Source organism: Chiroxiphia lanceolata, chromosome 18 (assembly GCF_009829145.1).
Source record: "Chiroxiphia lanceolata isolate bChiLan1 chromosome 18, bChiLan1.pri, whole genome shotgun sequence".
NCBI classification, from domain to species: Eukaryota; Metazoa; Chordata; class Aves; order Passeriformes; family Pipridae; genus Chiroxiphia; species Chiroxiphia lanceolata.
This window is the reverse complement of record NC_045654.1, coordinates 1,895,799-1,909,487: the sequence shown is the minus strand read 5'-3', so window position 1 is coordinate 1,909,487 and position 13,689 is coordinate 1,895,799. Positions and strand designations below refer to the sequence as shown.

Sequence of the window (13,689 nt, the reverse complement as noted above, 5' to 3'; positions counted from 1 at the left end):
TCTTGAGAGCATCCCTGGGAGGTGGGGGGGGCGGGACACAGCCCCCGGAAAGGGTGGGATGGAAGGGTGGGATAAAGGGGTGGGCTGGAGGAGTGGGGGTGAAGGGGTGGGATGAAGGGATGGGTGGGAGGAGTGGGATAAAAAGGGTGGGATGGAGCTTCCCGATGGGTCTCGCTGTGCCTCAGGTTCCCCTCCAGGATGAGCCACACCCTGGGGGGGGGGGGTGTCGCTGTGTGTCACCTCCGGTGTCACCCTCCCGTGTGTCACCGCCGTGGCCATGACCCGCCTGTGCCCCTCTCCATGTCCGAGCCCCCTCCATTTCCATGCCCATGCCACCTCCATGCCCGTGCCTCCCCCGTGTCCGTCATCCCCCCGTGCCATGCCCCCCCGTCCCTGTCCCCCTCTCGCGTCCTGTCCCCCTCTCGCGTCCCTGTCCCCTCTCGTGTCCCTGCTCCCCTCTCGTGTCCCAGCCCCCGCCCGTGCCCCCCCCGTGCCGGTCCCGCCCGCCGCCGCCTCCCCCGTCCCGGCCCTTTCTGGGCCGCCTCCAACTTCCCGGCCGGGGCGCGGCGGGGCGGCGGCGGCTCCTCGGGGCTGCGGCGGAGCCCGAGCCTCGTTGGGCGCCCCCCGGGCCCCCCCGGCCGCCCCCCCCGGGCCGCTGATGGCGGCGGGGGCCGCGGCGGGGCCCCCCCGGCGCTGGGAGCCGCTCGCCCGGCCCGGAGCGGGGCCAGGGCCCGGCCCGGCCGTAGCGGAGCGCGGAGCGGCGGCGGTGACGGGGGGGGCGGTGAGTGCGGCCCGGGGGGGCGGTGAGGGCGGCCCGGGGGGGGGGTCCGGCCGTGGGTGTCCCCTGTGTGTTCCCCCCTCCGGTCCCCTCTGCAGGTGCGGACCCCCCACCCAGAGCCGGGAGATCGCCCCGCAATAGGGACCCTCTCCCGCAGAGAGGGGACGAGAGGAACCCCCCCATCCCAGGAAGGAGACACCCCCTGATAGACCACCCCCTCCCCATGGGACAGGGGGCCCCTCGGGTATAGGCACCCCCTGGGTGTATCGTCCCCCTCAGCGCGGGGGGGGGACACCCCCTCTTCCATAGGGACCCTCCCCAATAGGGGACACCACCCCCCAGCAGGGACAAAGATGCCCCCCCCTCAGCAGAGACAACCCCCCTCCCACAGGGACCCTCCCAATAGGGACACCACCCCCCCCATGGGAAAGGGGGACCCTTCGGGTACGGACCCCCCCCGGGTATAGACACACCCCCCCAGCAGGGACAGTACACCCCCCCAACAGTGAACCCCCCTCTCCCAGGGTAGGGGACCCACTCCCCAGTAGGGACAACCACTCCCCCAGTGGAGATAATACACCCCCAAACATCGACACCCCCTCTCCGAAGGTAGGGGATCCTCCCCAATAAGGACATCTCCCCCACCATGGGAAAGGGGGACCCCTCAGGTATAGACACCCACCCCCCCAGCAGGACACCCCTCCTCCAATAGGTACCCTCCCATAGCGACACAACCCCAAGGAAAAGGACCACCCCACAATAGGGACACCCCCCCCAGGGAAGGGAAGGAGACACCCCCTCCCCCCGTGTCCCTCCCTCCAAGGGCATGGACCCCTCCAACAGGGACATCCCCCCCTGCCCCGAGGGAAAGGGACCACACCCCAACAGGGACACCCCCCCAAAACAAAGGAACCCCTCCAGCAGCAGAGACACCCCAGGGAATGACACCACCCCTGAGTGTGGGTCTTGGGGTGAGGGGGGTGGCAGTGGAGTCATTGGTCCCCCCCAGTGAGGGGGTGACACCCCTGCAGAGGAGTCACCAGCTCTTGTCCCCCCGCCCCAGTCAGGGAGGGCCGGGGGGGCTCCTCCAGGTGCAGCCCCCCCCCCCCCCACGGATTGATCCAGATGCCCCCACCCCACCCCGGGGCACCACTCAGGTTGGAGCCACCTGCCGGGGTTGGAGGGTCTCCCTGCCCCTGGCACTAACCATCCCTGGCGGTGTCACCTGCTCCCAGGGTGGGGACAGTGGGGTGGGGGACACCTGCCATGACTGTGCAATTTTGGAGGGCAGGGGTTCCTCTCTCTGCCGCAGCCCCACAGTGGGGGGGACACGGGTGTGACAAGGGGCTCCTGAACCCTGGGGACATGGAGGGGACACAGGGTAGGGACACAGGGACATGGGTCAGTGGGACACACAGGGTGGAGGGACACGGGGTGGGGGGACATGGAATGAATGGGGGACATGGGGTGGGGGTCCTGGCAGGGTTCAGGCAGGTCTTGGACAGAGTGGTGACACCGGTGACCCTTCCTGCCCACAGGTGGGGGAAACTGAGGCACGGAGGGGTCACCGAGGTGGCCAAACTCTGCTCCAGGAGGCATCAGGGTGGGGGGTGTTTTTGGGGGGCTGAGGGGTGTCACCTGCCCGTGACAGCCCCCACTGCCCCCCCACAGGCAGCTCACCATGGCCAACTCCAGCCACATCCAGTCGGCCGCCTCCAAGAGCATCCGCCCGTTCCGCTCCAGCGAGGAGTACCTGGAGGCCATGAAGGAGGACCTGGCCGAGTGGTTCAACACCCTCTACGACCTGGACATCCAGGTGGACACCTTCCTGGAGAGCCTGGAGACGGGCTGTCACCTCTGCCGCCACGCCAACAACGTCAACCGCACCGCCCTGGACTTCCAGGAGCGGCACCCCGAGGCGGCCGCCCGCATGCGGGTGCCCCAGAACGAGGTGGTCTTCCAGGCCAAGAACGTGGTGCCCGGCTCCTTCATCGCCAGGGATAACGTCTCCAACTTCATCCAGTGGTGCCGGCAGGACCTGGGCATCCAGGACGTCCTCATGTTCGAGACCAATGACTTGGTGCTGAAGAAGAATGAGAAAACTTTGTCCTCTGCCTGCTGGAGGTGGCCAGGAGGGGCTCCAAGTTCGGGATGCTGGCGCCCATGCTGATCCAGATGGAGGAGGATCGAGGGGAGATGGAGGGACCAAAATGGGCGACGGCGCGCTGGGCACGCGCCGGGAGAGCCGGGACCTCCAGGCGGGCGCCTTCCCCAGCCGGGCCCGGCCCATCACCCTCTGCGACCTCAAGAACCTGGACGAGCTGGTGAGACACGCGCTCCCCTGGGAGCCCTGTGCCTGGGTGAGGGCCTCGCCGGCCACCCAGCTCCGGGCACCGCCGGGGCCCCTCTGACCACCCAACGGGCGCTCTGTGCTCCGCGGGAGCTCCCGTCTGTCTCTGTGGTCCGTGGGAGGTCCTGTCTGCCCACCCAACGGGTGCTCTGTGGTCCGTGGGAGGTCCCACCAGTCTCTATGGCCCTCTGTCTCTGTGCTCCATGGGAGGTCCTGTCTGCCCACCCAACAGGTGCTCTGTGGTCCGTGGGAGGTCCACCCTTCTCTGTGGCCCTGAGGAGGTCCTCTCTGTGGTCTGTGGGATGTCCCATCCATCCATCCCTGTGGTCCATGAGAGGTTCCACATGTCTCTGTGGCCCCCAGGAGGTCCTCTCGTGTCTCTGTGTTCCATGGGAGGTCCTGTCTGCCCACCCAGTGGGCTCTGTGGTCTCTGGGAGGTCTTCTCTGTCCACCCAACGGGTTGCTCTGTGGTCCATGAGAAGTTCCCCCCATCTCTATGGTCCCCAAGAGGTCCTCTGTCTGTCTCTGTGGTCCATGAGAGGTCCCCTCTGTCCACCCAGCAGGGTTCTCTGTGGTCCATGGGAGGTCTCATCTGTCTCTGTGATCCATGAGATAGATGATCCATGTCTCTATGACCCCCAGGAGGTCCTCTCTGTCCACCCAACAGGGTTCTCTATGGCCCCTGGGAGGTCCCACCCATCTCTATGATCTCTGAGAGGTCCCTCCCATCTCTATGGTCCGTGGGAGGTCCTTCCTGTCCACCCAACAGGGTGCTCTGTGCTCCACAGGGTGTTCTCCACCCACCCATCCCCGCTCTCCGTGGCCGTGGGAGCCCCTCTCCACCCACCCAGGCTCCCATGGAGCCCCCTGACTCCAGGGGGGGTTATTTTGGTGACCATTGCCAAAATCCCAGTGGGGACTCTGGTGCCACCTGTGCCTCTGCCACCTCCTCCTCCCACGGTGGGGAGGCCCAGCACCTGCTCCTCCTCCCCTGCCTTGGGGCCAGTGTCCCCAGGGATGGAAATGGGGACATGGGGGGACAATTTGGGGTGTCACAAAGGGGGGTGCAGGGACCATTCCCCCCCCCAGGGGCCGGGAGCTCAGGAGGGATTAAAGCTGGGCTGGGTGCAGGATCCGGGACAGCAGATTAATCCAGGGCTGGGGGGGACACAGGGGGGCTCTGCCCTGCCCTGACTCCCTAAGCCCAAAGCCGTTTTTTAATTGAAACTCCGATTCCTCATTAAGTCCCTCATTAAGAGCATCCTGCACCCCCTCCCTCCTCCCAGTGCCGCTGCCAAGGGGGGGCTCCCCCCTCGCTGTTCCCCCCCTCTCGCTGTTGCCCCCCCAAGCCCCCCTGGCCGGGCGGTGCCAACCCCGGCTGCATTTTTCCGGGCTGCGTAATTCCTCACCATCGGCTTTTATGGGCAGTGCTGGAGCCGGGGAGGAGCCTCCGGGAGCAGGATCCGGCCCCACCAGTGCCCAGGTGCCCCCCCCCCGGGGTGGCAGCAGGGTCAGGACCCCCCCTCGCTGCTCCCCACGCCCCGCTCCGTGTCCCCAGTTCGGGGCTGTCCTTGTCCCCGGGGTGGGAACCGGAGATCGCATCCTGGGAGTGCCCCCCGTGATGGGCACAACGGCAAGAAACGCCTCCCACCCCCCCCAGAAAACCCCCCCAAAACGGAGGAGTTATTAAAACACCCCAAATTCGGGGTGGGGCGGCGCTGCGACCCCCGGGCCGGGGCAGGACGTGACCATGTCCCCGCGTCCCCCCGTGTCTCTCCCGGCCTAATCCCTGACGTCAGCCCGGCAGATCGGGCCGGCAGCTGGCACCGAGCACTGCCGGCCATGGGGGTGCCCTGCCCGCCCCCGCACCCCTGCCAGGCGTTCAGCTTTAGGGGCAGGCAAAAAAAACCCCGGGATTTACCCCATTTCTGCTGGGGGTGCGGGTCCCGCGTCACGGTTTGGGGATTAGTGGGGTCGGTGGGTGTCCACACATGGAGGGAGTTGTGCCCGTTCTCAGCCTGCCATGGGAAGCCCCCCACGGGTGCTGTGGGTGCCCCCCAACACTTGGAGCTGCTCCCACCCCCCATCCTCCCCGAGCCCACCCAGGTGCTTCCCAGGGGTGGGAGGAGGGAGCTGCCATCCCGGGGGGGCACAGCCGGCCCCCCTTGGGGTCCACGGAGCCCCTCACGTGCCGGGCTGGGGGCCGGTCCTATAATGGGACCGCCCTATAGCGGGGGGGAGGTCCACCATGATCCGGGGGGCCGGCCCTATAGTGGGACAGCCCTATAGCTGGGGGAAGTCCACCACGGTCTGGGGGGCCGGCCCTATAGTGGGACCGCCCTATAGCTGGGGGGAGTCCATTTCGATCGGGGGGGGGCGGCCCTATAGTGGGACCGACCTATAGCTGGGGGGCGGGGGGGTCCACCCTATCCGAGGGGCCGGCCCTATCGCTGGGGGGAGTCCACCACGGTCTGGGGGGTCGGCCCTATAGTGGGACCGCCCTATAACTGGGGGGAGTCCATTCCGATCAGGGGATCGGCCCTATAGTGCGACCGCCCTATAGTGGGGGGGGTCCACCACGGTCTGGGGGACCGGCCCTATAGTGCGACTGCCCTATAGCCGAGGGGGGGTCCACTCCGATTCTGGGGCCGGCCCTATAGTGGGACCGCCCTATAGCTGGGGAGAGTCCACCGTGGTCGGGGGGCCGGCCCTATAGTGGGACAGCCCTATAGTGAGGGGGGTCCCCACGGTCTGGGGGGCCGGCCCTATAGTGCGACCCCCTATAGCGGGGGGTCCGCGCCGCACCGACCCCTCCCCTCCGTGCCCGCAGGTGCGGGAGATCCTGGGCTGCTGCTCCTGCCCCTCGCAATTCCCCATGGTCAAGGTGTCCGAGGGGAAGTACAAAGTGGGAGACTCCAACACGCTCATCTTCGTCCGAGTAAGAGCCCCCGCGTCCCCCACCCCACTGTCCCCCCGAACTCCGGGACCCCCCCCTCCCTCCTCCTCCTCCCATCCCGAGGACCCCGAGCTGGATCTCCTGCCCACCTCGAGGTCCTGGGGGGCTGGTGGTGGCTCTGCGGCCCCCCCGAGGAGGGGACGGGCAGGTGACAGTGGGGCCGCCCCCAGGTGCTGAGGAGCCACGTCATGGTGCGCGTTGGTGGCGGCTGGGACACACTGGAACATTACCTGGACAAGCACGACCCGTGTCGCTGTGCTGCCCTCTGTGAGTGCCCCCGGGACCCCTCACACCCCCACCCCGTGCTCCCTGCCTTGGTCTGCCAGTCCTTGTTCTCCTTGGGGCCCATTCCTTGGTTCTCCGTGGGACCCATTCCCTAGTTCTCTTCAGGGTCTGTTCCCTGGCTTTCCATGGGGCTTTGTTCCCTACTCCTCCATGGGGTTCTGTTCCATGGGTCTCCATTCCCTGATTCTACATGGGGCCCCATTCCCTAGTTCTCCATGGGGCTCCATTCCCTTGTTCCCTGATGGGCCCTATTCCCTGATTCTACCTGGGGCTCCATTCCCTGGTTGTTCATGGAGCCCCATTCCCTGACTCTCCTTGGGTTTCCATTCCCTGGGGCTGAGCTCCTCAGGGAGCTGATCCAGCTGAAGGGGGAAAAAGGGGGCGAGACAGGTGGTGGTGGGGGTTTCCCAAATTAATTCCCGAGGTGTTCACCCACATCCTGGATACAGCCGGGTGTGAGGGGGCGGTGCTAGGGTGGGGGTGCTGAGGGGGGGGGTGCTGAAGGGGGTGCTGAGGGGGGGGTGTTGAAGGAGGTGCTGAGGGAGGGTGCCGAGGGCCCCCCTGAGCTCCCCGCTCTCTGTTCCAGCTCACCGCCTGCCCCAGCCCCCCCCCCGGGCATGACCCCCCAAAACAGCCCCGGCCCCCCCTCGTCCCGCGCCTCCAGCCCCAGCACCCCCCGGCGCCCCCGCCCCGCCGGCCCCCCCCCGCCGGGGGGACAGTGGCCACGGCAGGGCCGAGCGGGGCCACCAGCCCCGGGGGGGCCGGGGACCCCCCGAAGCCGCCCAGGCAGGAGTGTTTGCCCCCCGGGGGGGGGCGGCCCCCCCGTCCGCTCCACAGCCCCTCCCGCCCCCGGAGCCCCGCGGGACCCCCACGGCCAGGTACGGCACCCCCGGCACCTCAAAACCAGCCCCGGGGGGCGGGGGCAATGAGGGGGCTCGGGGGGCGAATGGGGGCAATGGGGGCAAAGGGGTTAATGGGGGGCAATGAGGGGGGGCAATCAATGGGGGGAAGTGGGAGGTACTGGGGGTGCAATGGGGTAGTGGGGGCTCAATGGGGGCAATGGGGGCAATGAGGGGGGGAATAAGGCAATCAATGGGGGCAGTGGGAGGTACTGGGGGGTGGAATTGGGGGGTATGGGGCTCAATGTGGGGGTGCAGTGAGGGGGAATGGGGTTAATGGGGGGCAATGAAGGGGGAATAGGGGAATTGTTGGGGACAGTGAGGTACCGGGGGGTGGAATTGGGTACTGGGGGCTCAATGGGGGGTGCAATGAGGGGGAATGGGGGCAATGAAAGGGGGGAATGGGGTAATCATTGGGGGCAGAGGGGGCAGTACTGGGGTGGAACTGGGGGCACTGGGTCAATGGGGGGGTGCAATGGAAGGTACTGGGGAAATCATTGGGGGGCAATGGAGAGGTGCATGGGGGGATTGGGGTGCAATTAGGGAGGGCATGGGGCAGTGGGGGAGGACAGTGGAGGGTGCAGTGAGTATGGAATGGGGGATCACTGGGGGGCAGTGGGAGGTACTGGGGGCGATAGAGGGGTGCGGTAAAGGGAGATGGAAGCATTGGGGGCAGTGGGATACTGGGGCATGGGGGGGATGCAGTGAAGGGGAGATGGAATCATTGAGGGGCAGTGGGAGGTACTGGGGGACAATGGAGGGAAGCCATGAGGGGGAAATGGGGGATCACTGGGGGGACAGTGGGGGCTCAGTGGGGGTGCAATGAGGGCAGAATGGGGACAGTGGGGGGTTAATGGGGGCAGTTGGGAGGGGCACATTGAGGAGTGGAGGCTAATGGGGGCAGTGAGGGTTAATGGGGCAATGGAGGAGGAAGTGGGGGTGCAGTGAGGGGTCAGTGGGGTGCAGTGGGGGAATATGGGAGGTACTGGGGTGGAATGGGGGTAATGGGGGCAGTGGGGAGTGAAATGAGGGGGATGGGAGGGAATTTGGGTTAATGGAGGTGCTTGGGGGGACCATGGGGTTAAAGGAGGGAAAATGGGTGTGGTGGGGGTGCAGTGAAGGAGAATGGGGGGTGATGGGGGAGACGAGGGTGCAGTTGGAGGGTTCAGTGTGGATTCAATGGAAAGGGCAATGGGGGGCAGTTGTGGAGGGAAATGGGGTGCAAGGGAGGGAATGTGGGGGCAGTGGGGTGTGCAGTGATGGGGGTGAGGGGGAAATTGAGGGTTTTGATAAAGGGGGGCAATAGGGACGTAATGGGGTGCAATGAGGGAATTTGGATGTGGTGGGGGGCAGTGAGGAGAATGGGGGGGTGATGCAGGGTCAATGGGGGGGCAGTGGGGGAGGCAATGGGGTGCAATGGAGAGAATTTTGGGGTGCAGTGGGTGCAATAGGAGAATGGGGGGGAAGGAGGAGAATGGGAGTTTTCAATGGTGTGGTTGGAGGGATACAGTGGGGGGGCAAGGGAAGGGCAATGGGTTCAGGGAAGGATCTGGGGTGCAGGGAGGGGGATGTGGAGAATGGGGATAAATGGGGGTGCAGTATGGGGTTAAGTGGGGAATCAGTGGAGGGGGCAGTGGGGAGGGAAATGGGGTCAAGGGGGAATGTGGGGTGCAATGGGGTGAGAATGGGGATGGGTTCAATAGGGTGGGTAATAGGGGTTTCAATGGGTGGGATGCAATGGAGGGGTTCAAGGGGAGTGCAATGGGGGGGTTTCAATGGGTGGGATACAATGGGGGGGTTCAGTGGGGGTGCAATGTGGGTTTCAATGGGTAGGGTGCAATGGGGGGGTTCAGTGGGGTTTCACTTGGTGGGTGTTCCGTGGGAGGGTGTAGGGGGGGAGGGGTCCAATGGGGCGGTACTTGGGGGCTGCAATGAGGGGAGGGGTTCAGTGGGGTGTGGTGGCCCTGAGGGGGGGTGGGCACAGCCGGGTGCTCACCGCCCCCCCCCAGGCCGCCGCCGCCCCCCGCGCGTCCCGCCGCTGCTCGGCGACAGCGCAGCCTCGGCCACGTCGCGCACGCGCCGTCCCCCGCCGCCCCCCCCCACGTCGGGACCCCCCCCCCCGACCCCGCACCGGGACGACCCCCGCGCCCCCGCGACGCCGACGCCGCGTCCCCCCGCGTCCCCCCGCGCCTCCCGCACCCCGGGCGCGGCCCGCTCCGCTGCTGCTCATCCGCCGCCGCCCTACGGGCAGCACTCCTGGGCACGGCCGAGCCCCCCACCGCACCCGGGGGCCCTACCGGGGCGGCGGGACCCCGGCCCGGCCCCGGGGACCCCGAGGCTGGCGCGGAGGCTGCGGGCCCGCGCTGGCTGGCGCCCGGGCAGGAGCGCGGCTGTTCCAGCGGCTGGAGGAAGAATCTGGCCAACACGCGGCTGCTGGAGCAGCTGGGGGACACCCGAGAGCCCCCCCGCGCCCCCCGCCACCAGCGCCGACTCGGACCTATTGCTCCTCGCCTCCTCTGTCTCCTCCCTCAACGTGGTCGCCAAGCACGGCTGCCCGCCGAGGACGGGCGGCGGAGCGGGAACAGCGACGGAACAACACAACAACGGGAATAACGAACAACGACGCCGGCCGTGCCCCCGACGCTGCGTCAACCCCTCCATGGGGACGTGAGGCGCCGCTCCACCCTCTCCAGCTCCTCCGACGAGAGCTGCTGCTTCCGGCCTCCTGGGACACCGGAGACTCCGGGAATCCCGGCTCCGACACCGACCTGGGCGCCCGGGAGGACGAGCTGTGGAGATGGAGGAGACCCCCCCTCGCCCCGGGGTCTCCACGCCCCCGCGGCGGCATGGGGCCAAGCCCCGGCTGGACACGCAGCCCCCAGCGCGCGTCCGGATCCCCACCCGAGGGGTTACGGGGTCGGGACCCCCCCGGCCCCACAACGGCAGCCCCAAGGCCTGGGGGCCTGCAGAGCGTCTTCTCCTCCCTGCTGGAGCCGCCCTGGGCCCCGCGGGAGCGCGAGGGGCTGGAGGAGACACGTGCCGTGAGAGGTGGCCATGGCAGCCCTGGGACATCCCGAGCGGCCACTGGAGTGGCACCCGTGCGGTAGACGTGATGGACGTGGCCCGGGGGCTGGCACGGACGCCTTCACCCGGTGACTGTTGCAGGGGGTGGGCCTGCGAGGACCCCACAGCCCCAGACAGGCCCAGAGGGCCCGGGTGTGGCCCCAGCCCCGGGGAGCAGCTCGTGGGGGTGGTGGGTGGTGTGGTCACGGTGGAGGTGGCAGAGAACTGGCACTGGGAATGGGGCTGGAGAGCACCTGGCTCTGCTCAGCTGGGACTCTTCGTCTCTTCTCATTCTTCTCATCTTGTTTTTTCTCCTCTTCGTGCTATTCTTGTCATCCTCCTCCTCATCTTCTCGTGTTCTCTCATATTTCTACTCTTCTTTTGGTCGCCTTCTCCCTTCTCTTGTCTTCTCCTCCATGCCTTTGTGTCCTTCTCATCACCTTCTCTTCTTGACCTTGTCCTCCTCTTGTCCTTCTTGGCCTTCTTGTCCCATTGTCATCATCACCTTCTTGGTCACTTTTTGGTTTTTTCCTCTTCTTGGTCATCTCCCACCCTCTTCTCTCCCCTCTTCCCTCCACCCCTGAGATGACTTGGGGACGTGCGCTTGTCACCACAACCCAGATTTGAGGTCGGGAGGGGGGTCACTGTGTCCCCTCTGGCTCTAGCTGCTGTGATGATGTCCCAGGGTGGGACAGGGCTGTGCCCCCCTGGCCCCCACCCCTCGGGCCCTGCATGTCCCCCCAAGCCAGTAAAGACTGAGGGAGCTGCACCCGCCGCGTCCACTAGTCTGTCTGGGGGGTCAGACCCCCCAAACCCAGGGAGGGGGCTCTGGGGGCCTCAGGAGGGTTGGGAGCAGTGGAGAGCCGGGGGGAGGGTGATCCCCGATGTCCTGCACCCGCTGCAGCCACGGGACCCCTTGGCTGTGTCTGGGACCCCTCCAGGGGGTCCCTGAGCCCAAAGTGCCCGTGGCTGAGACCCCTCACCCGGGGGGGCATGGACCTGCTCCAGGGGCTGGGCAGGTTGGGGCACCAGGGGGTCTGTTTCTGCTGTGTGGTGACCATCCTGCGTGACTTTGGGGGTCTTAAAGGTCCCCAGATCTCTGTCCTGCCTCTCCTTGGGAGTGGGCTGGTGTCCCACGGGGTGCCCCAGAGCACTCAGTGCCCTGTGGGGTGTCCCAGAGCAGCTCCAGTGCCCTGTGGGGTCCCAGAGCAGCTCCAGTGCCCTGTGGGTGCCCCAGAGCCTCCATGCCCAGCAGGATGCCTGGCAGGGGTGCCAGTGCTTGGTGGGATCTCCCAGAGCGGGCTCAGTGGTGCTGCCCATCCTCACCAGGGACTGTCCCCCACCCCACAGGGACCAGCCACACCTCCTGGTGACCCTGTGCTCATCCCCAGCCCCAGGAGGGGCCCACCCCGAGCATCTCCCAGATCGGGGGCAGGGCCTTGGTGAATCCATCAGGGGCTCTGGGAGCAGAGCCTGGAGCTCCCAGGCCCCTCCTGTCCCTGAGGGGTGACCTGTGTCCCCTGGCCATGGCCATGTGCTGTGTCAGGCCTTGCTGGGCCATGGCCACTAGGCTGGGCTTATCTCTCCTGCAAGGCCAGGCCAGTGCTGGCAGGAAGCTCCCAGCATCCTGCTTCCCTCGGGATCACGGGGACAGGGCCACCCCACATGTCCCCATGGGCAGGGACACACCTTTATTCACCTCAACCAGTGAACACACAATAGATTTCTCTTCCATATATTAGAGATTTCCTGCTTCGAGGGAGGGGGGACCCATGGCTTGATTTGGGAGGGGAAGGAGCAGTGTCACCCCCAGGGAACCATCCAGAGGGAGCTGAGGGGTGGGAAGGGGGTGAGGGGACACTCAGAGCCCTCCCAGCTCCACAGGGGGGGCTGAAGGGGGCTGGAAAAGCCCTTTTTTTTTTTATTATTAAGTACAGCCTCAAATTTGAGCTCCTCGAGCCCTTCTGGGAGCTTTGGGAAGGGCTGCCATGGGAAGGAGACCCTCTCTGAAGGGCTGGGGGCTCACCCACGGCTCTGCTGAACCAGGGGACAAAACCAGGAGAGGCAGAGAGAGGGGAAAGGAGCCAACGCCATTTTCCACCTGCTCCAGGCGCACCGAGCCCCAAATCCCAGGGCTCCAGGGGGATCAGCACCCAGAGCCCCCCCATCCCACAGCACTTAGGGCCCAACCTTAGGGCTGGGAGACAGCCCCCAGGTGCTATTCCCAGGGTTTGGAATGCTGAACCACCACCAGGCACCACTCCAAGAGACCCAGGGTGAGTGGGGAAGTGGGTTTTTGGTCCCCCCCACTCCCCCCCGGTACAGCAGCTCCCAGAGGGTGAAAACAGGGAATCCTGAGGGAGCGACCCCAGCGAGGAGGACACTGCATCGCTCACACATGGACTGCTACAGGGATCAGGGCCTGGGGGCAGCCCCTCTGCCCCCCTGTGCCCCCCCAGCCCCACCAGCAAGGGGAGAGTCCCAGGGCTGCTTCCTTGGCAGGAAGGAAAGGAGACATGCACATGGATCCGGCCCCGCTGCCTCGGGCGGGAAGGGGAGCTGAGGAGGAGGAGGAGGAGGAGGAGGAGGAGGAAAGGGCTGCAGCAGCACCTCAGTTCTTCAGGATGGTCTCATAGGCTTGGTAGACGTACTGGGGCACCTCTGGAGCTCGGCATTTCAGGGATAACTGTGGGAGGAGGGAAGAGGGGAGTCATGGCATCTCCCCACCATTTTGGAGAGCCACCAGCCCCAAAGCAGACCCTGCATGCTGCAGCACCCCCTCCTCCACAGGGGCATCCAGCTCCTTATTGCAGCTGGAAAAAGGATATTAAAGGCACTGAACCCCCAAAATACCATCCCAGGGCAGCACATCCACATGCAGCACAGGCAGGGGGGCAGGCAGGGGTTGGATTCAGTGCCTGGCGCTCCGGGGTGAAGGGTTCCCCAAAAATATCCTCCTCTCCGAAGAAGAACAAGCCACCTTTGGGTGTTTGCTTAAATATTAAATGGTTCTGCAATCAACTGGCTCCTCAAGCAGGGAGAGCTCATGGATAATCCTCTGGGATGAGGACTGGCAGCTCTCCTCACCCCCAGTGAGCCCAGGAGGGTGCTGGGGACACCCCGACCCTCCAAAACATTCAGCTCCTCTCCGTGCCAGCCCTGCCCGGAGGAGAGGCAGGAGCACCAAGAGACTGGCAGGGCAGGGGGGAAAAAAATCAGGGAGGGTGGAAAATCCAGGCAGCAGCCAGAGAGAGCCCAAAGCCAGGGAAAAACCAGTGTGCTAACCTCCAAATCCTGCAAGGGCGGGCGGGCCGGCGAGGGCGGGCGGCAGGGACGGAGACACAGAGAGGTGAGTGAA

At 66.1% G+C, this 13,689-nt stretch overlaps 1 protein-coding gene and 1 long non-coding RNA gene across 2 annotated transcripts; both read left to right on the top strand.

Annotated features, from left to right (window-relative positions):
- The first annotated feature begins 1 nt into the window (after window position 1).
- GAS2L1 (growth arrest specific 2 like 1) lies at window positions 2-7,000 on the top strand. Its single transcript, XM_032705547.1, is given in 7 exon segments — window positions 2-21; window positions 2,450-2,880; window positions 2,883-3,074; window positions 3,077-3,102; window positions 5,959-6,066; window positions 6,255-6,351; window positions 6,956-7,000. Coding segments are annotated over 6 exon segments (879 nt in total). The 5' UTR covers window positions 2-21; window positions 2,450-2,459; the 3' UTR covers window positions 6,991-7,000.
- LOC116795675 lies at window positions 3,147-4,783 on the top strand. The gene is made up of 2 exons (XR_004360124.1): window positions 3,147-3,293; window positions 3,339-4,783. It is a non-coding gene; the product is annotated as an uncharacterized LOC116795675 (long non-coding RNA).
- Window positions 7,001-13,689: the final 6,689 nt, after the last annotated feature.